Source organism: Mauremys reevesii, linkage group 1 (genome assembly GCF_016161935.1).
Source record: "Mauremys reevesii isolate NIE-2019 linkage group 1, ASM1616193v1, whole genome shotgun sequence".
In the NCBI taxonomy this organism is placed as follows: domain Eukaryota; kingdom Metazoa; phylum Chordata; order Testudines; family Geoemydidae; genus Mauremys; species Mauremys reevesii.
In genome coordinates, this window is record NC_052623.1 from 113,985,441 (window position 1) to 114,010,009 (window position 24,569).

Genomic DNA, 24,569 nt, shown 5'->3' on the forward strand with positions numbered 1-24,569 from the left:
CTTTTAGAGGGAGAGAATCCTGGTGTAAAACTCTTGAATTGAAACTTTTTAAGTTTCAGATACCAAATGGAACTTGATGTAACTTCACAGTGACTTTTCAAGCCACACTTGCAGCTGCTAAATGGCCTTTTTCTTGTTTTATTTAAGCTGGAAAAGTTGAGTGAGTAAACATTGTAGCAGACTTTGAACTTGTCTTTATAGTGAACTGGACAGCTAAGAATCTACGTAAATATTTCCCCCATTACTGATGTGAAACATTTATTACACTAACATGCTTGAAAATCATGAGTCAAAATTAAAAACTGAATCCTTTGTAAAACTTGCACTGCATGTTGCTATTCCGCATGAATTCTGTGGCGAGAATACATTTATTTAGCTCTGTGTGCAGTATGATGTAGTCCTCTCTGCTTCATACTCAAACTTTTTTACCTTTTACCTTTTGGCTAATAGTTTGGTTACCTTTTGGGTAAAACATTGTTGGCGAGTATTTACACTAGCCTTTACAAACCTACCATTAGCTTAACAGCCAATTAGCTCATGGTAATCAGTTAACTAATGGTGGAAATCTAATACAGACTGCTAATTATTGGTATCTTTATCTGACACTAGCGTGAAAAGTATAGCATAACCCCCGCAGTGAACTATATTCAATATTCTGTTTACATTTAATATAAGCTGTAATACTTCAAACTGAGTTTCAAAGACCCAAATACCTATTAGCATCAGTACACCACTTGGGATTTCAGTTACTCATCCTTCCTCAGAAGGGAAGCCTGACCAGGCTGGGTGCTGCAGAGAATTCTCTCTGACTCTTTAGGTTCATCTACAGCAGAGAGAAAAAAGCTGTTGCCACTGCAGCTTCAGGCAACTGCAATGACTGCAAGATACTTCTGTGTCTTTTGTCCTAATGCAACACAAATATGGTCCGTGTATCATTGTTGCATCTCAGGGCAAGTCTTAACAAAGTTTGCACCTGCATTGGCCACTGCATTTACTGTAATGCCCGTGTGGACTGAAATGGTTGTTACAGCTGCATGGTGCAGTTGGTCCCTCCCTCCCATTCCCTGTTCTAATTGGGTCTGAAGGCAGTTGATGTGGGTCTACTCTTGGCTCTACCCCTTGCCATTCCCTGCTGTCCTTCTCCCCCTTCCCCCACCCCAAAAAAACATGGAGAGAGGTAGACTCATAACTTCATGTATGCTTGTATTGATTCTAACTTACATGTCACAAAACATCAAACCTAACCAGGTGTTGTGCTGGTCTCATCTCCTGAGAAACAGGAGAGTTAACAAATGCACATTAAACACCTGCTTAAAATAAATCTTGCTGTTTATTTGATGTCCTGTGATCCAGATACTGCTGTTCTCTCACATCCCTCTCTTCTGTCTCCTCAGTCCTTTAACAAAGGGCTTGTACTGGATGTGCCCCTGGGATGCTATTACTGGGGTGGGGGACTCTTCTCTCAACTCTGGTATGGACCACTCCCCTGCCTGCATGTGGGAGGCAATGTTAAAGAAGCTGTTAGTTCAGCTGTAAAACAGGGCCTAGTCAGCCATTGAAGTGACTGTGGGTTGTAGGTTCTAACCCACGACCGGAAGTACAATAAGACTGACAAACACCTGAATTATTTAGACAAAAATCAAACCAAATTCCTTACCTCCTTGGCACACTGTTCTACCAAGAAGCACCACACCACTTGGAAATATGCCCCTGACCCAGAGTCTGTCTGGCAGAAGGTGCAGGCGACTTCCTGCTATGCTCAAGCCATGATATCTGCATGCACAGCTCTTGCATGGTGGTAAGCAAATGATAACAGGTTCGAAGAACATACTACCAACTATCCAGCAGCTCCAGAGAGCTGTACAGAAGTTATGGGACAGGCACCAACTTGCACTGGTGGTGTGGCAAGTATTGTGTGTGCAGTGCCTTCATTGGCACACAGACTGGTTATGGCATGCTGAACCATTGCAAGGTCATAGTGTTCTGGCAACGTTTAGCTATGCTACCTGGAAATCTTTTTCCATAGCATAGAGCCCTTAAGTGACACTTGTAATGGGACTTTCATACTGTAGTTAAAACAGATTACAATGTGAGATTTCAGGTGAGGTGAATTCTGGTGGCTAACCCTCTTCCTCCCCCTCTCTGCCCCCCCCAAAAAGCATAAAACTACTAGAGGGAAACCCCAGCTGTGCAGACAATGTGAATCCAAGCTAAACAAAACTATGTTACGTAAACACTAGTTCTTTCAAAAACTAATCTGCTGGCTTGAGATCTCTGTGTGCCAGGCAGAACTCTAGAATCATGGAACAACCCTAATAATGAAACTGCAGCAGCAGAGTAAATCATTAACTCCTGCAGGCAGCAATCTGGGCAGTTTTCTTTGGGAACAGATACACTAGGGTAGTCAGTAGGTGGACTGTGGATCGAATCCAGACCTCAAGATACTTTTGAACTGACCCTGAAAACTTTTTATTTACTTATTATCATTTATTCTTTATTTTTATTTTCTCCAGAGTCTGGACCTTGACTCTGGACGCCCCAGCGGCGGCAGAGGCGGCAGGCGCCGGCGCGGCGGGGGGGGTTGAGCTCCGCCCGCTCCGCCCCTGCGTGCCTGCGGGCCCGAGCCGAGCCACGAGCGCCGGACTGCATGACTGCGCGGCGCGTGTCTTCCCGCGGGCTGAGCTCCCGCGCCCCGCCGCGGCGGCTCGCGCATCGCCGGTCCCAGGCTCCCAGGGTGGGCCGCGCTGCTGCCATGCATGCCGCAGGAGCCACGGGAAGGGGGACCGGCCCCGACCGCGAGGGGAGAAGGCGCGGCGCGCTCCCGCGCTGCTTGGGGCAGCGTGATTTGTAGAGCCGCCCCTGTCTGGACCGTGACAAAAAATAATTGACTACCTCTGGCATACACTGTAACAACTGAAAACATGTTTCAACAAACATCTCAGTTTCAGTAAGCGCTAACCACTCCACCACCACCACCACCACCCCGCGCGCCCCCCCCCCCCCCCACACACACACTTAAAAAACCCGCTCTCTGTCAGAGGCTGGATATTGAATTTAGTGCACCCAATTGGAAGGGTAAATCCTATGTTACAACCTTTTATAGATGTAATTAAGTATTATTTGAAACTTTCTCTGAGGGTGAAGAAAAGGGAAATCCTGACATTCTATTTGAGCATCAAGTGAAAGTTACTTAGTTATTTAACTTTTCACTGCTAATATTGTTTCTCCTAGTGAATTGCCTGGTGGCCTGTGTGTCTCCACATGATTATTGTGTATTTAACAGGGAACTGAAATGGTAACTTGTAACATAATACTCCACCAGCATGTTAACTTGTGGTCATAGCAAAACAAAGGCAGTTCTGGAAATAAACGCTCCTTTAGTAAGAGATTCAACATACACATGGAAAAACAGACTTCAGGTAGAAATATGTTGCACTGCTTTGTTCAGATAGGCAACTGGTCAACAGGTAAAGATTCACAACTGGGCCTTCAGAAAATCATTCCTATTTATCACTTGCATGTTTACTTGCATTAAGTCACAATTTCTTGAGTATTGTATTTATCCAGCTGTGGTGTAAATCAGTCCTTAAAATTACAATGTTTCTGAATCTACTTTACAAAGCTGTATCACCTTGCTCTGTACAGTAGTAGCAGTGCAAGGAAAAATATTTCCCATGGAGTTCACTGGCCTCTCTTCGCTTTCAATTATCACGGTAAGGTTACTCATAAACACTAGTGTCTCGAGCTACTTAATTATATACCCTGAAAGTAACCACCAACTTTATGGAACCAATGCTCTATTGGTAACAAATTGCAACAGTCTTCTTTGGTGCTGTCAACTATTAAACTAAAACTCAGAAGGTCACATCACCAATTGCTTAAAGTAAACAGGAAAAAATAAAGGTCTGCTGAATCAGCCTGTACTACAGTAAGCACAAGCAGTGTTGCAATTGTATAGTATTCTTTAATGAGATACATTAAGGCTCAGTTCTATAATAGAACTTCTTCCTAGCACTGACTCTTTGTAATACATTGGTGTTGGTGTGGATGTACAGTCCCGTCTTCAGCATTTGACAGTTTATAAATTCTCTTACATCTTGTAGATGAGCTGAGACTTTCACATGCTGTAAACGGTGACGATCTGTACTGAAACTGACCCCACAAAATCCACAAACGGCTTCTCTCTTGCAGACTCAAGGAACTTGAGGCTGCCTTCTTTTGGTTTCCTTGACTGTTCTTTCCTAACTCCCCTCCTTTCTGTCTGGTCCTTTTGGTATGTTCTGTGCTCTCCCTTCTCTCCTGTTCCCCTGTCACTGATCATCTTATACATCACCGTGCCCCTTCAATGACCTAATCAGCTCCTGTGGTCTTGAGCCTACACTGTCTGCCCTCAACCTATTTCTGACTTCTTCCCCATGCTTATGCTTGCATATCCTTCTGCATGTCCTGTTAATGCCCTAAATTAAACACAACAAAAGCTGAACTGTACGTTTCCTCCTAAACTACCTGGCCTCCTCACTTCATCAATAACAGCTCCACTGTCTTCTGTCAGTCTCGTAATGCTGGAGTTGCTCTTTCCCTCTCAGTAAATCTAGTCACTTCCCATGGGTTCTCACTGGTTAAAGTGCCGATTCATGCCTTGGCATGAACTCTTACAGGGGCTACAGTAAACTGCTTTTCTCATGCAACTTCCTCCTCCTACCTTGACATCACCTAGCAACTAAAATAATCCTCTCCTGCCGCTTTAGCAGTTATGCCTCCTCCTTTTGGCCTCACATTCCTCTTTGCTTAAAGATCAGACTCCTCCATCTTTGCTAAGGTTCCACTCCTGTCTCGTCTTCCACTCCATTGGTCCTGAACTCTCACCTTCTGGGGCTCTCTCCTTTCATTGTTGCTTCCTTAATCTCTGACTCTGACACTCATTCCTCTCTTCACATTGCTCTTCTTTGGCCTGGAATGACATCCTCCCAGTTTGCGAAGCCTTCTCTCCCCCTGCAATCTCCTATCAAACCTCATTTCTTTCCACTACTGGCTTCTGTTCCTGTGCTACCTGATCTTAATTCTAATAGCATCATGTTTGTTTAAAGGCTAGAAATCCAGCCGTCTGACTGCAGCTCAGTGGCACCTAAATATACTGTAGATTTTCAACCCATAAGTCTTCACTCTTTTCATTTGTGGCTCTCAAAGCACTTTCAAAGTGTGGGCAAACCCAGTATCCCTGTTTTACAGATGGGCAACCTGAGGTATAATTTTAATATAGTGCTGGATCCTCAGCTAGGTTAAACCTGAGCTGTTTCACAGCATTCAATGGAGCCACATAGAATTGGTCAGCTTTTTCCCAAAAAAGGCCTTTTTGACTAAAAAACTTTCATGGAAAAGCCTCCAATTTGGTCAAATCTTCCTGATTTTATTGAAAAACAGAATGTTCATTGTTGCTTTAAAAACTTTGAGTTTTTGGAAGCAGGAGTAAAATGTGAGCCCAGTGCAGGGCTTCCTTCAAAATCACAACGGCTACAGACCTTCTTCCCCCTCCTCCCCCCCCCCCCCCAACAAGGGTTTAGGAACTACCTCAAGGTGTGTTTTGTGATGAACCCTGATTGTGGAATCATGGAATAATGGAAATCCTGAAATATAAACACAGCTTACAAAACCCTACAAAAACTCAGGACTGGTGCTTCCATTAGGCAACCCTAGGCAATCGCCTAGGGTGCCAGAATGTGGGGGGTGGCATTTTGCGCGCTCCCAACAGGGCGCTCGGGAACTTCGGGTTCCGCTCCTGTCACGCCGCCGAAGAAGGACCCTCTGCCCACGTGCCACGGAAAACAGCTGCAGGCAATTGAGCTACTGCTGACATTTCGGCAATGACTGCCACTGTCGCCTGCGGCATTTCGGTGGAGGGTCCTTCGGTGGTGCAACGGGAGCAGAACCGGAAGTTCCTGCGCGCCCCGTGGGGTGCGTGCAAAATTCCCCCCCCACCCCGAATTCTGCCTGCGGCGCCAGGGTTTCTGGCGCCCTTCCTGCAAAAACTATCAATATTCAGTGTGATCAAAGGCAACTAACGATGTCCTTCACCCTGCCAATCCTCACTGTGCCAAGTCATGTTGATGAAACTTGCAAAATAGTCATCCTGGTGAGATGGGATCAGATTGCTGCTTGGCTGTGTGTCGGTGCCTGGCTTTATCCCTACAGCTCTTTCCCATCATGGGGAAGGGAAGGAAAGTGACAGATTTGTGTTTTGTCAAGGGCTGCTGGGTTGGGAAATAATGAAGAATCCCCTCATTCTCAAGCAGTGTGAGGGAAAGGAGGTGTCATTCTTATCCTCCTGCCCTCTTCCTAACTAACCAACCATTCACCCATTTTAGCACTGACTTTTGTATGTGTCAGCTGCTCCAGGTGAGCTGGACACATATTGGGGAAGATATGTTTCCACTAATAAAGGCAATGGAATGGGAAACGGACCACTGGTAGCTTACAAAGGCATTCTGTGCTAAGATCATGGGAGAGATGGCTTCCACGTGGAAGATTTAAAGTAGGGCTGTGAAGTGATTGCATATTAAATCACAATTTTTTTAATCACCCTGTTAAACAATAATAAAATACCATTTATTTAAATATTTTGGCTGTTTTCTACATTTTCAAATATTGATTTCAGTTATAACACAGAATACAAAGTGTACAGTCTCACTTTATATTTTTATTACAAATATTTGCACTTTAAAAACCAAAATAAATATTTTTCAATTCACCTAATACATGTACTGTAGTGCAATCTCTTTATCATGAAAGTTGAACTTACAAATGTAAAATTGTATTTTAAAAAAAACTTATTTTTTAATTCAATATAAAACTTTAGAGCCTGCAAGTCCACTCAGTCCTATTTCTTGTTCAGCTAATCGCTCAGACAGATAATTTGTTCTACCTTTGCTGGAGATAATGCTACCCGCGTCTTGTTTACAATGTCACCTGAAAGTTGTTACCTGAAATTGGGCCAGCTAGTAAGCGTAGGGAGGACTAATGACCCACCAGAATTTGGCAGAAAGCAGCATGTTTATTATACTGATAAGCTCAAAAAAAGCGGGGAGGGAGCTCCCAGGACAGGCATGGCACTGGAGATGTTACGATCCTTGAAGGTAACTGTCCCACAGCGTAGTGATGGACGGTGTGATGAAAGTAACTCTTCCCAAGGCACAATGAAATGCAACGGGGTGAACCAATGGCGAGGTGGTCCAGGCAAAGGGCCTTTATGGGAGGTATAATCTTGTGAGTGCAATACCAAGCACATGGCCCCTTCCCCTTTTAACCCCCTTTTCATGGCCTGCGACTAGAAAGGACGTGACCACGTTTGGTTGGTCACACTCCATCTCACACAATGTCCATGCATTGGGTGAGTGAGCGCTGCCTAATTAGAGTCCCAGACACCTTGTCTACCTGGGAGCTCTTATGATCTTCCAGCTGTTCAAGCAGCCCATTCATTCCACAAGCATTTCGGAGGGAAGGGAAAGGGGAGAGCCACTTCACAAGTATTCAGAGGGAGAGGAGACAAGGGCGGGGAGTGTAACAGACCTTTTGCTAGGGTGACCAGATGTCTTGATTTTTATAGGGACAGTCCTGGTATTTGGGGCTTTTTCTTATATAGGCTCCTATTACCCTGCACCCCCCGTCCTGATTTTTCACACTTGCTGTCTGGTCACCTTACCTTTTGTGCATACAGATCACTGCTGCTCCTACAACAAAAGTGAGAACAGTGTTTGTATGACATTGTGTTAGCCGGTATTACAAGATATTTACATGCCAGATGCACTAAAGATTCATATGTCCCTTCATGCTTCAACCACCGTTCCAGAGGACATTCTTCCATACTGATGACGGGTTCTGCTCAATAACAATCGAAAGCAGTGCAGACTGACGCATGTTCATTTTTGTCATCTGAGTCAGATGCCACCAGCAGAAGGTTGATTTTCTTTTTTGGTGGTTCAGGTTCTGTAGTTTCCGCATCATTGTGTTGCTCTTCTAAGACTTCTGAAAGCATGCTCCCTACCTCGTTCTTCTCAGATTTTGGAAGGCACTTCAGATTCTTAAACCTTGGGTTGAGTGCTGTAGCTCTCTTTAGAAATCTGGTATTAGAGCCGCCTTTGTGTTTTGTCAAATCTGCAGTGAAAGTGTTCTTAAATCAAACATGTGCTGAGTTGTCATCCTAGACTACCATAACACACAATATTGGGAAGAATGCAGGTAAAACCATAGAGCAGGAGGTATACAATTCTTCTCCAAGGAGTTCAGTCAATGAAATGGCATATGAATGTTTAGCATATCTGGCACGTAAATACCTTACAATGCTGGCTACAAAAGTGCCATGTGAATGCCTTTTCTCACTTTCAGGTGACATTGTAAATAAGAAGTGGGCAGCATTATCTCCTGTAAATGTAAACAAACTGATTTCTCTTAGCGATTGGCTGCACAAGAAGTAGGACTGAGTGGACTTGTAGGCTGTAAAGTTTTACATTGTTTTGTTTTTGAGAGCAGTTATGTAACAACAAAATCTACATTTGTAAGTTGCACTTTCACCATAAAGAGATTGCACTACAGTACTTGTATGAGGTGAATTGAAAAATACTATTTCTTTTGTCATTTTTACAAGGCAGATATTTGTAATCAAAAGTAATATAAAGTGAGCACTGTGCACTTTGTATTGTGTTGTAATTTAAATCAATATATTTGAAAATGTAGAAGAACATCCAAAAATATTTAATTTCAATTGGTATTCTATTGTTTAACAGAACGATTAAAACTGATTTATTGTAATTAATTTTTTTGAGTTAATAGCATAAGTTAGCTGCCATTAATCGACAGCCCTAATTTAAAGTACTTTTTTTTTCTCTGAAAGTACAGAAGTACTAACTAGTGTCTTCAGGACACACCCACAGATCTCGCTGGAGATAAACATGAAACTGTTTTCATCAGACTGTACGTTGTCACTTCAAGACTTTTATCCAAAGCTTTTCTTGTACCAAGGGGGAGGGATATCTCAGTGGTTTGAGCACTGGCCTGCTAAACCCAGAGTTGTGAGTTCAATCCTTGAGGGGGCCAGTTAAGGATCTGGGGCAAAATCAGTACTTGGTCCTGCTAGTGAAGGCAGGGGGGTGCACTCAATGACCTTTTAGGGTCCCTTCCAGCTCTATGAGATAGGTATATCTCCATATATTTTTTATATTGTATTTTATTTTATTTAATTGTATGTGTCAGTCCTTCTCTTGGAGTCTAAAGTGAGCACTGTATGGATATGTCTGTACATACAGTGCTGTAATCGTGCAGCTGATAAAGCTGTGCCATTGCAGCATGTGTTGAAGCTGTTCTATGCTGACAGGAGAGCTCTCCCGTCGGCCTAAAAATGCCACCTTCACAAGCGGCTGGAACTGTCTGCCAGAGAAGCTCTCCCACCAATGTAGCAATGTGTACGCGAGTGACATAGTTAACCAACATAAGTGCTCAGGAGTGGAATATTCTCAACCTTGAGCGATGTGAGTTTTGTTGACCTAGGCTATGTCAACTTGAAGAAACAGGCTGTTTCTTCAAGTAACACTTTGTTTGAAACTAACTACTTTCCACTCTTAACAGTGTTTTTACAGATGTCCTCGTCAGCATTTGAAGTGAAAGATCAGAGTGGTAAAGTCTGCATAATAGCTAATCTGTCAGCGTCCTTCTTAGTGGAATACCACACCAAGGGTGGTCAACAGGTAGGAGCAGTAGCTCAATGTTTACTTCCGATTTGCATTTTAAACAGGCAAACTGATGTTGGTGCAGGTGGGTTCTGTTAGAAGTTAAAGCAAACATTAAGCCAGAAAAGCTCCTTGCACAAACAGTGCTCTTTAAATCTTTTATTCCTCCTTGCTTCTGGAATAATGGCTCTCTGACACGTTATTTCCTGAGTAGACTTTGGGAAACACTAATAGTACTAAGACTGCCAGCTGCTGCATGAACTTGAGTGATTTAATTTGTCAATTTGGGGTCCTAACATCAATACTAGAAGCTGCTGCTGAAAGGTGCATTTAATACTTCAGGTTACATAATACACTAGACCAGTGATCCCCAAACAGTGGCCTGCCCCTCTAGTGGGCATGGAGGAATGTTCAGGGAAGGGGGGAATGCAGCAGGGCCCAGACCAGACCCCGCTGGCGCTGCCCAGCTCTGCTCCCAGCCTGGCTCCTGGGGGGGTGTAGACAGGGGTAAGGGGAGGTGCAGCGTGAAAAGTTGGGGGACCACTGCACTACACCAAGAGCAGCAACGCTTAGTTTGCCTTACCTCAGTATAGACAATCTCTCAAATCCTGCAGCTATTGCTGTTGGCTCCTTTCTTAAATTGTGGCCTTCAGTTCAGCAGACTGTGTGCCCTTCGTACTGTGATTCTCCTGCTTTGTGTATGCACTTAGTCTGCTTTTATGCCAATAAAAAATTTAGCCCCTATGGGCCGCTTCATGAGACTTCTCTAGATGTCTGTCTGCCAGTTGCATAGCTAGACTCCACTTGAATCTGCTTGAGAGCTCCAGTGTACTGGGATGATTGCTGAAGCTGCTGGGGTTGCATATCCAGTTTGTAGCTCAGTTATTAGGTCAACAAATGATATGTGCTCATTAAATACTCATTTGAGTATTTAAATTGTCCGCTCCTTTTAGTATTCTGATGTAGTGGTCTTCCTTTGGAGATGGCATGGTACAGCTAGTGTTGCCACCTGGCCAGGCTTTCCCAGCATTGTCCCTTTTTTTTTTTTTTTTGGTAGCTGTCCCAGGAAATCTGTAAAGGTGCTTACTACGCACTGCAAGCTGTCTAGTCTTGTGGGCTCAGGATTATCCCAGATGTCTGTTTTTTGTATCTCAGAGGTGACAACTCCAGGTCCAGTGGACAGGGCACTGGGTGGGGAGTTCTATTGGCTCGGCTCTGCTACTGACCTGCTGTGACCTTTAGATTTTTGCCTTTGTGCCTTAGTGTCGTCATCTGTAAAATGGGGATGATACTTTAGCCCTTGTATCTAAGGAGCTCTCAAAGCATTTTACAGAGGAAGGGAACAATTACCCAAGCCAGTCGCTTCCATTTATAAAGCAACATCTAAAACACTGCATCGTCTGCATTATGCCGGTTTCAGTACAGCACTGCCAATTGAATCTGCTCATTTCAGTTTAAATGAAGAGCTCTTCAGAAGCAGCCGCAAACTGTTTCTGTAAGATTATTTTTGCTTCCCTTATTCTGAAACTTGGAACACTCACCTTTGAGCATACTATTACCTTAGCTTAGTTCCTATGTCTCATAAATATACTATCACTAAAGCTGAGAGTAAGTAGCTTTTGAAATTTAAAACCTTTTGCATGACATACGAAAAAGTCTTCAGCAATCTCAGTGAGGAGTTAGTTGGTTCAAAGTCTGTTGTCCACGTTCTTCATCTATGCCAGTGGACTTTATTTGAAATGTTGCTTTAGTTCTAGAATTGAAAGATAGTTAACTTGTCTGCAAATTAACTGCTTAGTTAATTTGTGCTTCACTTGACTTGATACAGATTTTACACTAGCAAGTTCATTATTCCTAAAGTGTTGCAGTGATCATGCCAGATAGTGAAATACAGAAGTTCAGATCTTGAATTATTTAATTTTTATAGAGAAAAGTCTAATAAAATCTCCATAGCTATAAATAATAAATTATTAGCACCACTGATTTAAATCATATTGCACCAAGTGTCAGTGATTATCATCTTTAGGTAAGTGTCTACTGGAAATCCATTAAGGACTGATTCATTGCACCTGCTGCTTTTTCTGGCTGAAAAAAATATAGCTTGTAGGCAAGCAGCTCTTCAAGTTTCAAGTCCACTGATCTCACTTGTTTAAAACTGACTTGGATTTAAATTAATTTATTTTAAAACCACTGCAGTTAAAGTTGTAACTCTTAGTACTATTGCAAGTTGTAGGGATGTATAATGAGTAAGATCTTGTCTGCCCTTCTCTCCCTGCCCTCCAGGATACCACCCTAAATTCACTGCATATCCTAAGGCTAGGAATCATGCTAAAAATCTCGCTCAATCATTCAGTTGAATAAATTGCACATGCCACGGGTGAAGAGAACTGGGAATTGCTGTATACTTCAGCACTGAAAACTAAAAGGAAATCCTTATGCTGATTGGTAGGATGTCTATGTTTGGGCTGCCTTCACGGTAGATAGCACTTGGGCTAGGGCACTTAACTTTTAAAAACAAAAAAACCTGTTGGTTGCCACTTAATCAGTCTGGAAAGGAATTAAAAGGTGAGCGTAGATACATCAAAGTGTATGCATAGAGAAGAGGAATGCAAAATGAGATGGCTAGTAAGGGGGGAGAGAACAGAATACACCCCACAGGATAAACTGCTCAATGGGCAGAAATTACTGGATTGTGGGATATGGTGGAAAGAAACAGAAGAGAGAATGAACGTAAAACTGGAGATGACTTCCTGTTGTAAGAGATTGAGGAAGAGTATTCACACAAGTTTTATTATATTCTAGGGAAATGGTTAGCACAGACGAGATGGAGTCAAATGTCTGCTTATACATGTGTATAAAGTACCTTTTTGAGCAGCGAGCTTCTCTATCAATCTGTAATCCCTTGAGTTTCATGCCTTATTAGTAGACAATGTTTTAGAATGTCAAGCTCTGGCCTAGCAAGATTCCCGTTTATGGCATGTATGAGGAATGAGCTGTGGAGGGCCCTAACATTCTGAACTATCTAAAAATTGCACCCGGGTTAAGTTTGGCATCCACTAACATTCAAATGAAGCGGCTTTCTTAACTCAAGCCAACTGGCCCTTATAAAAGATCAACTACACAGTGTTTCTCAATGACTGGTCCATGGATTGGCACCAAGCCCTGAGATCTCCCTGAGACAGTTTAAGAAGGCAGCAAGCCAGTCCCTGGTATCAAAAAAGATTGAGAAACATTCGTACAGCTTGTTAACTTTCCATTGTTCACTTTCGCCTTCAGTGCCAATGTAAAACCTTGTCATAACTCCTCCTGTTGCTCCTTTTCAGAAAGTAAGTAAAATAAGATTTCTAAGAATCATAGACAAGCAAGAGTTGTGCAAACTGTACTGCTTAATTTAGTCCTTGTTACCTAGATGTATTAGAACATCAGAGAACAAAGCTTAAATTCTCCAAACTTCCACTTTCTATCTGAGTTCCTGTACCTCAGCTTCTTTAGTTCAGGAAGTCAGGTACAATCCGACTCATGGTGCTAGTTTGGAGGAAATTTGGGTGTGTGGGGGGGGGGGGGGAGGGGGTCCTTAATTGTTCATGGAGCTAAATGCTATTTAAAAAATTTTATACCTCAAACACTAAAGTATTTTTTGAGGGTTAAGTACTTGAATGCTAAGAATGTTCACCCTGTGGTAATGGACTCTGGCTGAGCGTGCTGGAGTAATTGCCTGGGATATCTGAAAAGTAACAGTAGGGAAGGTGTTTACTAATCCCATTTAAAACTCTCTTGATTTTACCCTCTTTAGCTGACAGCAAGTTTCACACTTGCACAAAATGCTGAAGTACTGGCAAACAAAAGCAGTTGTGGTAAAGAGAATGTATCGGCTCCTATACTGGCGATTGGATTTGGAGCAGGACATTTGTTACAAATGAATTTCACAAAGACCTCAAAGCTGTACATCATTGATAAGCTAACGTTCTCTTACAATTTGTCTGATACAACTGTGTTCCCCAACTCAACTGGAGGTGAAGTAAAAATTTTATTGACTTTCTGTTGTATGCTCCTGAATTGTTATACATGTGGAATAGCACTTTTTATTTTTCTGTGCAGTGCTATCTGGCAACATCCTAATCTTTGCACAACTGTAAATTTTTTTGTTACAGGAGAGAAAAACGTTTCACAAAAACCTAATATTCAGGCAGACTTGGACACAAGATATAGATGTTTCAGTACCAACCAGATTAATATGTTGAATGTGAACATAACTCTTAGCAATGTTACGCTTCAAGCATATCTTGTGAATCATACCTTAAGTGGAAATGGTAAGTATATCTGGTTTATTGAGAAAATATACTGAGACAAGCGAACCTACCTTGTTTGTGGAGGCCTGTGTGACTAAGTAATCAGAAATAGAAATATCCTGTCACCTCAAGATGACTTCTGTTCACTGCCAGCATAGGCTGGACATGAAAGCCACCCTCTGACAGCTGTACAGTGAACTCATGTGGCTTCAGTTCACTTTCTCCTGGATAGGTACCCGCATCATGACAAGCACACATTGGCAGCCTTGGTACAAGCAAAGGATTGTATCTGCTTGGACATTGTAAGTATTACAAAAGGGTCCCTGAAGCATATTAGTTGTGCGATATAGGAGGCAGTGGCAGCTGCTGCTGCCTGTTCTGCACCTGATAAACAGGACCAGCCATCAAGAGAGGGTGAAGTGAAAATCCTACTCCAACTGATGTTGATAGCAAAACTCTCTCTCTTCAATAGAGTCTGGATTTCACTCTAGCTGTCTAGTACATTCCATGAAAATCAAATCAATTAAATTAAAAAAAAAAAAAAAGTTGATGCTTTCAGCATGAATTCTCCCTACCAGGACATTATCAGCTGGGTCCAGTGTATTCCATGGGAAACTGGGAAAGGGATTTCAGGGGACGACGACTGTACTGTCCCATAAAACAGATCTTTCTAGTGCAGGAAACTAGTCTGCAGTGTCTGTATGTCTCCAAAGCCCTCTTTGTTCAATGGGAATTTCTGAAAGGGTGCTGAATGAGGCTCGTCCTTGTGTAAATACAAGTGTAGACTGTGTTCTTCACTGGTTCAGCCACACCTGTGTTCATTCTCCTCAGTGTGCAATTCTGATCGTGTAGTCACCAGTTAGACCGGAGATTTTCACTGTGCTGGTCCCCTCCCAAGAGTGTGTTGATTTACTTAGTTATATATTCCTGGCTCTTCTTTCACATGGGGAAGTGGGAGCTGCTGCTGCAGAAAGGGAGACCCGACTCTTACCTGCTGGTAGCAAATTGCCTACTTTCCTGAAGAGAGAGGTGCGGGAAGTTTACCTGTTCAGATTTTGCCTTGGTCTAAGATGATACTGAAGGATCCAAGCTCGTGTTCAATATTGCTCTCTGGTGACCAGAGAGCTTGGCATCCTTGCTTTAAAAAGGTGGTTAGTTATTATGGGGAACCATCTTTTATAAATCAGTGAAAATAACACATCTGCACTGTATTTGGGACTTATTCCCACGTGCAAATGGGATCCTTTCTTCTGCAATACACAGGCTAATCAATTTCCCCATACATACTAAAGGCCTCAATATATGGGGCCCTGTAGCTGCAGTAATTGTAGGAAGATCTTCTGTATGGCACCAGAACCTACTGAATAGCACTCTGGCTTGTCCTTTGGCTCAGACGGGAAATGATCTCATAGGCCAGGGCCTTGGCTCAGAGAGCAGAGCCAAACAGGGCTTCCATGCAGCATCTACATCAAGTCCACTGTGGACCAGAAAGGCTGGTCCAGTCTCCCATTGAGATGTAAGCTCCCTGGCATACCTTACCCTGAAATGGGCAGGAGATGCCAAAGAACATACAGGGCTCTGTGTTACCGTGTATGCTTTGAGGGTTTAATTAGCTTGAAGTTTAAGTACATTCCTTCTTGACCTGCAGCCCACGATAAAACTTAGAGGCAGAAATTTTGGAGCATATTTATTTAAAACCACTGCTAAGGGGTTAAGTAACCAAAAACTACATGCACAGCATGGAGACTAAACTCTGAGTGGTTCCCCCAGACACAGAAGCCAGATCTGCAGTACAGTGTTTGCTGCATGGTCTCTTTTATCCACATAAAAACAGTAAATGTGACACTTTAAAGGGTAGCATTCTTGGAATGGGACATAATCATGGCTCAAAGCTTAAGGTCCTATACCACAGGGATTTCCTTTCTCTGACTGGCGTGCCTGCTTTAGAAAAGGAGCAGAATGCAGGAGCCTTGGGTGAAGAGTTGCTAAAACAAGTCAGGAACATGTGTTAGGAGACCCCTGGCATCTCTTGGTAAACAATAGAGATGGGTTGGGTCACTGCTCCCCTATGACAACTTTTCCTTCCCATTTACCACGTGGATCCTGGCTTTGAACTGGACAAGAACGGAAGCTAGGCTGGCCAGCTGAAGGTGCATAAACCAGAAATTGTTCCCTTCAGAGAAATGTCAGGGGCGTGGCTACTAGTGCAAGCAGGTCTGATGTAGGAATTCACAGAGGAATGAACCTCACAGGTTGTGCCTGTGCTAGAGGGGAAAGGTGTATTTTGGACAATCATTAGAAGGAGCAATACAGAGCAGCCTGTGAACAAGCTCTGTAAGAAGCTAGATCAGATGTGGGCAAACTTTTTGGCCTGAGGGCCACATTGGGGAATAGGGAGGAATCAGGGCTGGGGCAGGGGATTGGGGCATGGGGAGAGGCTCAGGAGTGCAGGTCCCAGAATGGTACTATACTAGAAAATGGCTTTCAAGGATAACACAAGGACCAGCTTCTGCTTTCCAGTGTGCTGGCAGCCAACAGACTAGGGTTGCAACATGAGCCTAGCTATGTATATGCCGGCAGGGGGCGCTATCTGCATCTTGATAAATCAGGGATAAGTGTAAATGTTCTTGATTTGGTGAAAAGACATTAATGTCAAACTAATGGATAGATAGCTTCTGTTTCACCATAAACAACTGTTCTGCTAAAACTAATAAGGGTAGGCATGTGTCATCTTGACAACAAATAGAATGGGTTTTGAGAAACCCATCATGTTTTTTCCATAATGCCTAGTACAAAAATGGAAGAAAGTGAAGCTGACCAGTTCTGTATTGAATCTAACCAGTAAAAAGTAAATGAAAAATTCAAGAGTCTAATTTGTTCTTAATAGAAGGTATTAAGACTAAAACTTCTTAAAATAAGGGGATGTTCATTCTCTCCTCTCCCTCAAAGATCAATTACAGTCTTAAAATCTTTGTTGGGTGAATGACTTCCTTGTAATTCTGTGCAATTGTACTTGATGTTTATCACCTTGTACTTCTTTTGTTCCAGAAACTGTGTGTGCTGCAGATAAGACACCCACTACTCCTGTAGCCACTACAGCTACTAGCCAGACACCTACAACAAGCCAGGCACCAACCTCACCTCCACAAAATCCAATGACTGGGAAATATAATGTGACTGGTACAAATGGAACCTGTGTACTTGCTCATATGGGTCTGCAGCTTAATGTCACGTATCTAAGAAAAGATGGAAAGGTATATCTTGTTTGATTTGTACACTAAGAACTTACACAGAGAGCTAGTGAAAATATTGCTTCCCTATGCTTCGTAGGCTGGACTGGGTGTTAACCGTACTCCATTATGGTTCTCCAGTTTAATTGTTCAACATTTTAACTTGATACAGTGAATATTCAGACAATACAGAATTAGTGTAAACTTGCTGCACTGGGAGCTGTCCTGGATAAGACCCTTAAATGTGTCTCCATTACGTAGCAGGACTCTACAACTTGAATGTTGAACTTCAACTGAAATATATTTGTTCAAGCCATAGAAACAGTTGAAAACATCAAAAGGAGAATCTGGAAAATGAAGATGCTACTTAAATGCGTTTGCGTCATTTAGACACACAAATCAGTCTGTTTGAAAATGAGGCATCTGAATATGAACAAACTTTCAAATTCTGTGCAGACAATTGACAGTCCTTCTTTGATATTATGATATTGCAGTTTGAGTTTCACAGTCTCATAGTTTCACAGTCTCAGCCAATGTCAAAGGCCAGCACACCCTAATTTTGAGGGGGCAGAACTGGTTCATAGACTGACTTACTAGTCTTCCCTGTAAATATTTTTTTTTGCAACAGAGTCTATTGGCTCTTTTTCAGTCCGCCTCTTGCCTACTCTTGTTTCTTGGCTCTATACTTTTGCTGCAAAGCTCAGCTCACCAGCTTTAGTGTCAAGCCTGTACCTTCCTACACACATACTTGGTTCATTAACAGGTCTGCTGGAGGGGAATAATTGGGAAACCCACTCTGATAGATTGGGCTCTTTCCTGGCAAACCACAGTAAGGCTTACTGGAAAGACCAAAAGCTCCCATCCTTAGGGGAGTTTGGTTGCAAGATCCCTTTTGCTGGTCCATGATTTGGATGCAAGTCAAAGGAGATGATTGCAGTCATATGTTGGATATTGTGATGCCCAGAAGGTAAGGCATGTGAACTGGTCTGTGGATGTTAACATTGCTGGGGGCTTGCTTGAGCCCTAATGATTGTATTGATGGGAAATGCATTTCACCACCTTAGCTGTAAGTTACAGGTCTCTTGTATGGAATCTGGTAAGCCAATTCCTGCAACATGAACTTCTAGCCCCTCTGAAATGGTTCACTTGTCCCCTAGTGCAGTGGCTCTCAACCATTCCAGACTACTGGACCCCTTTCAGGAGTCTGATTTGTCTTGCGTACTCCCAAGTTTCACCTCACTTCACAACGACTTGCTTACAAAATCAAACCTAAAAATACAAAAGTGTCACAGCCACACTTACTGACAGATTGCTGACGTTCACGTTTTTACCATATAATTATGAATCAATTGGAATATAAATGATGTACTTACATTTCAGTATAAAAAGGTCATTGTCTGTATGAAATTTTAGTTTGTACTGACTTCACAAGTGCTTTTTATTTAGCCTGTTGAAAGACTAGGCAAATATCTAGATGAGTTGATGTCCCTCCAGGGGTATGCCTAAAGAATAGTAGGAGTTTATAAAAGATCTCTTGTAGTGCCAGCCAACCTGTAAAATTCTACTGGCAGTCTACTCCCAAAACCTGGTTGGTAGCACTTCTAAGTATTGCTGAGACAGTTTGGTGATTCCTCCTTACCCCTAGGTTGGGCATTTTGTTCTACATCAGTCAAGACGGGTGTTTAGTCTTGCCAAATTAAAAGAAAGTTAAGTTATTTTATCAGAGAGCTTGTATGTGCAAATTTCTGATTCAGTCCAACAGGCTTAAAACCTTTACCCCATAGCACTCTGCAAACAGGATTGTCTTGAAATGCTGAGATGTTAGCGTTGTGTAATAAAGCCTTTCAAACTCTCTTGCCTTTACATGACTCAGTAATCGGCAAGATAATCCCTTCTGGCCTTTCTCAGTTTTCCCTCATGTGGAAGCAGAAGAGTGTTCATATGGTTGCTTTAATCTAATTTAATAAGCCTTAGTGCATTGGTGGTGGTGGCTGATGGTTTCCATCAGGCTCTTCAGTGCAGTACTAGCTTCCTTATCCGCAACATGTTTTAGCTGGAAAATACAGTTTGACTGTAGCCAAGGATCTGGGCCTTAAGGAGAGCACAGCAAGGCTTGAATGGTGGTGTAAGCACAAGGAACCTGTGCCCACATAATGAGCACTTTTACATGCATGTGTGCATCCACATGCAATTTTTCATGCATCTGAGCAGAAGCCAGGTAGCAATGAGCTGAAAACCGAGGTAGCGTTAACATCTTGCTGTAAGATGTAATAACTAGCCCTTCTCTCATCCATAGACTGGATTGGATGTGCTGAATTTTGTTCCAGTGAATACATCTTTCTCTGGGAGCTGTGACCATTCCTCTGCCTTTCTGAGCCTGACTTTTGGGAGAACCAGACTTGTATTCCAGTTTCTACTGGTAAGGGTGTTTAAATGTAGTATCTTGCACAGCTCTGGCTTGCTTTTTAGATGTGACTAAATTGTTCTGGACTCAAGATAGATTTATTTTTTGTGACAGTGAGTTTTATTCCAAAAAAGTTTGTTACATCCCCTACAGAATGTATAACAAATGAGGAGGGAGAGGATTTTTGTAAGTAGAAGAAATGGTGGGGAATGAAGGGGAGCACTTCGTTATTAATATGTTGTGCAATTGTCCATGAATGAAACTGATGGTAGCTCTGTTACTTGGAACAGCCTTTAGGGGAACAGACTTCTGTAAATAGGTGTTTCATCTAATTACATGACAAGCTTGCAGAAGGAATTGGATTAAAGTCCTTAGTAATACTGTTTATAAAGCATGACCGGTACCTGCTGCTTCACTGTCTTCTGCAGTGATTTGTTAGGTACCGTGCTTCCTTGGTTGCATCAGCAGCACATGTGACAGAAGAGTTGATAGCCCTTTTATTTCCCTGGGAGAGTGTGTTCAGGATATAGTATGTTTGCTCACTGACTTGAGCAATTATGATCAACCTGAAATTTCTAATTGTCAGCCTTTAAATGCTAACAGTATTGATGTTGGCTTGAGTTAAAGCCATTAATGTAGACCCTGGCTTTCTCTAAGGCCTTCCAGTGAGCACTTGTGCTGTATCCTTGCCTGTATTCTACAGATCCCCACCATCCTGGGTCAGCAGGGGATTGTGGTTTTGATGTGGTATTGAGAGTATTTGTCTTGTTTACCATTTTCAAATGCTAACTTGGTAGCTCTTTAAAAAGTCTCAGGGCATTTTTAGCCTGACTGCCATTGACCACTTTACCTGGCATATTGCTCCCTGAGTTGTATCCCTCTCCATTGTCTCCCCCCCCCCCCCCCAAAAAAAAAAAAAAACTGTAGTTGGTATCACATTCTAGAATGTCTTGGGGTTTTGTTGTGGTTTTTTGTTTTGTTTTTTTTGTAGTGACCTCAGCAGTTCTAGTGAGGATGTATTAAACTCTTCAATGGTAGAACTACATTGTATTTCAACTGTTTAAAACATGTCTGAATGCCAACTTTTTTGTTTTTGTGTTTTTTTAAGAATACAAGTACTGATAAGTTTTTCCTGCAAGGTGTCAATGTGACCACAACTTTGCCTTCTGAAGCGAAAGGTAAGGATTTTTGTTAAATAAAGTCATAGATGAGCTCTATAAATACTAAGGAGCCTAGATATATGCCCACTAATACTGAGGGTGAAGTCTGGGGGAGTGAACATGTGTTTTATGTTTTAACTACTTGAATTTTCTTAAGCCTTTGCAACTTCTGTTTCTCAAACCTATTTTGTTATTTATGCTGCGTTTTGTTGCACAGAAACAAAGGTTGACGTTTCTAACAGCAGCATGAGCGAACTGAGAGCTAAACTGGGGAACTCCTATAAGTGTAATGCAGAGGAGAAACTTTGGGTCACAGACCATGTCTTTGTCAACTTATTTGATGTTCAGGTCCAGGTTTTCAAGATTGATGAAAACAAATTTGGAACAGGTAAAAAACTGCATACATCTACACTTTAAAGTGTTGTTAAAGGTTTTAATGAACTTGCATGTTTTACTGATTTAAGCATATCTGAATATTTTTTTTCAGAATCTAGTCTTTAGAGTTAGTGGCCAGTTCAATAAATTCAGCTTGGTCTAAAGCTCACAGTCACAGCATGCCTCATTACAACTGTGACAGACCACCAAGTACAGCTAGCTGAGTGTCTGAATTAAGGCTAGTGCATTACATGTAAATAAATGTAATGTTTGCTTGGAATAGTGCATATAAAGACACAGCGCACCATTGTAGTGCGCAGAAAAGCTTTGGAGGATCTGTAGTTCCACTTTCACACCAGTGTTCTCTTGGGCAATCGTACCAAAGGAGCAAAGATCTGAGAAGCTGAGTTCCCAACTGGTTAAGTGATCTCAATGGCTATAGTCACAAGGGAAGGTGTTAGGTGAGAGGAGTTTGGGTAGCTAGGAAGAGAAGCTGCTTGTGGGCTCCCGTAGTATTGACTCTATTAATGTGTGGGGAACTTGTGTATATATAAATCCACTATTGCACTCTGTGCAGTAAATCGCATGTTGTACACAGTGAATACTGTTTATCAAGAGGGTACACAACAAGCTGTTCAATCATTCTTTACTGAATCATCTTGAAAAGCAAGCTGACTTACAGTAGCTGTGGTGAGAGCTCCTTCCATTGTTGCTGCCAGGCTACAAGTTAAAAGTTAACTGGCTCAAGTTTAGCATGCATCTGTATGCTAGAGTAGAATCTTCCAACATGAAATCAGCTGAGAGTTTGGTACCTTTCCTGTCAATGGGCCAGTTCCTAATGTGAATTTTGTCCTCTTTACAGTGGAAGAATGTCAACTGGATGAAAATAACATGGTGATCCCTATAATTGTTGGCGCAGCCCTTGCTGGACTTGTCCTGATTGTCTTGATTGCTTATTTGATTGGTAGAAAGAGAAGCCATGCTGGATATCAAACTATCTAATAACTTGCACTTAAATGAATCCAGGGGTTGAGCAGTTGCAAGAAGTGGAGAAATTAATTTCCCCTAAGCTGAGATTCCTTATTATAAGGGAGCACAGTCTTTCTTGCAAAATGCTTGTTAAATTCTGCTTTATTAAATGTGAATCCATCTTGCAGCATTTAACTATGCACAAAGGAATAACCTCTCAATTCTGGTGTTTAATGTTGCTAACTGGTTAAATATTTACCTACTTAGAAACAAGCTAAGAGTGCTTTTCTGAATTGGCATGAATTTAATGTCAGTTAGAAATATTCCAGACTGGTGTGTAGCTAATTCATTCACTCAGATTTAAGTCTAACAAAGGGAAGCTTTCACTGCTGGTACTACTACCCTCCTGTGATGAAGTTAGTAATTCTGCTGATGATTACTTACTTTAAAGGTATGTCAGACCAATCAAAATGTAAACATTGATTCCCCTGCCCCCCCAAAAATAAAAATAAAAAAAAAATCTGGGTTTTTTACTGAGCTTTAAACACAGCATGCCTGGCATCTGCAGGGTATGAACAATACAATACTCAAACATTATAGGAACTCATTTACAATTGGGCAATTCCCTATTTGATATTTTTGATGCTCTGCCAGCTTAAGAGCTGGCCCTTTTTAAAATATAAAATGGGTGTTTTTATTTACTTTTTTTGGTAAAGTGAATTTCAGTCTCTTCTGGTGGCTGTGTCAGGGCAATCCTGTTACTGCAGATATGTACAAGATCAATTTAATCTGCTGACTCTCTTGCTTTAAACATGGCTGGGGTTGTACACTTAAGGATCAATTCTTATGTATGCATTGCCTATAACAATGCTAATAAAGACACATTTTTCTGTATAGTGTCAATACCTTTCTCTACAACATTGTTCTTGCTTTAAAAAAAAAATCTGATCAACCAGTGCAGCTGCATGTACCACTTGCTTTAAAATAGTCAGACTTTAAGGGTAGGTGTACTCTTTCAGCAGAGATATTACACCCTGGACTAGCATGCCAACTGAGCTTTGCTAAAAATAGCACTGGAGCTCTGGTGGCATGGGCTTCAGCACAGGCTAGCAATGTCGGAACATATTCAGGGTCACTGCCAGGTGTGTGATGCCATAGCTTCACTGACACTTCTACGGGCAGGTATACCTACTCATGCTATAGTCCCACTTCGCCTTGCAGTGTGCACATAAACTCTGAACCTCAGTATACCCATCAGGTTTACACAAACTAAAATAGCACTTGTAACTGACAGATCACACACCACTGTTATGCTGACTGGATTACTACTTCAAGGAGTAGTATAGTATTGTAGGGGGTCTGAGAATAGCTTGACTTTCTACATTTTTCTCTGGCAGGAAGATGACCAAAAAATTTTAAGAGATGTATCCATGGCATAGGTGGAATCCTTTGCCATTTGGCAAGGGCGGCCAACGTTTAGCAACTTACTACATTCAAGCAGAACAGAGCTAGTTTTCACTGGCCTGCATTTCTTCTCCTACAGCAGGGCATAAAATCCTCAAAGTATGCAGGGCCATCCTTCTTTCTGTGGAGTCTGATGCCTGTGGCAGGAGCAATGGGGTTGTACTAGCAGATGCTGAGGTCTTGTAACACACAGTTCTCCCTTAAGCCTGTGTCTTTGTATTTTATTTATTTATTTTTAAAAAGAGTTGGAAGCTGTTCATTCTGCCCCAGTTCAGGGTTGGGTCTGAGCCACCTAGAAACTCCCACTGATATGTGGGAAGAGGCAGAAATCTGACATTCAGCTGCACCAGTGCTGCCTCTTGCAAAGGAAGCTAGGATTGTGGGCAAAAGGTCTGTTTCTAATGCACTACTATGCTACCATTTGTTATCAAGCTGGTCACTTGCCCACTGGTATATGCTCTCAAAACCAGCATTGACTCCAACACACCCTTTGCCAGCACTCTACCCTAACCGTCTAAAAGCTTTACAGTTTAATACACTCAGGAAGCCCATTGTAGAATCCTGTGCAAAGTCTGTTTATATGCTTTACCACACTATCATGTGTTACCTATTTAGTGTGAGTGGTAATACGTTGGAGGTCAATCAGTAGTCCCATGGGGCCAATTCGGAATACTAAGGACTCAAACCTGCCAGCATGGGGTGGAGAGAGGCTTTCCCTCACACAGCCATTTCATTTTTTTTGTAGCTCTGCCATAGGTTCAAAGGTAGTAGAGAGGCCTGTTGCTTAGGAAATACATTTAGGTCTAGCATTAATGGTAATTTCTCAGTTATCTAGGAAGGAAGGAAACTTGCCATTTAATACATCCTGTTAACTATGGGAGTAGAACACAGTTAAAGCTTGAAGTCCAATGAGCCACCTGCTGAAAATACAATGGGACCTGTATTGTATACAAGAGTTAGAG

At 42.1% G+C, this 24,569-nt stretch overlaps 1 protein-coding gene across 1 annotated transcript in view; it reads left to right on the top strand.

The window, feature by feature from the left end:
* Positions 1–23,037, top strand: part of LAMP1 (lysosomal associated membrane protein 1) — a 28,724-nt gene extending 5,687 nt beyond the window's left edge. The window contains exons 2-9 of the mRNA XM_039509762.1: positions 9,616–9,734; positions 13,510–13,729; positions 13,868–14,026; positions 17,054–17,259; positions 19,532–19,654; positions 20,748–20,817; positions 21,017–21,187; positions 22,037–23,037. Of these exons, the coding sequence (XP_039365696.1) occupies positions 9,616–9,734; positions 13,510–13,729; positions 13,868–14,026; positions 17,054–17,259; positions 19,532–19,654; positions 20,748–20,817; positions 21,017–21,187; positions 22,037–22,176 (1,208 nt within the window). The 3' untranslated portion in view covers positions 22,177–23,037. The remainder of the gene's footprint in view (positions 1–9,615; positions 9,735–13,509; positions 13,730–13,867; positions 14,027–17,053; positions 17,260–19,531; positions 19,655–20,747; positions 20,818–21,016; positions 21,188–22,036) is intronic.
* The last annotated feature ends 1,532 nt before the right edge of the window (positions 23,038–24,569 follow it).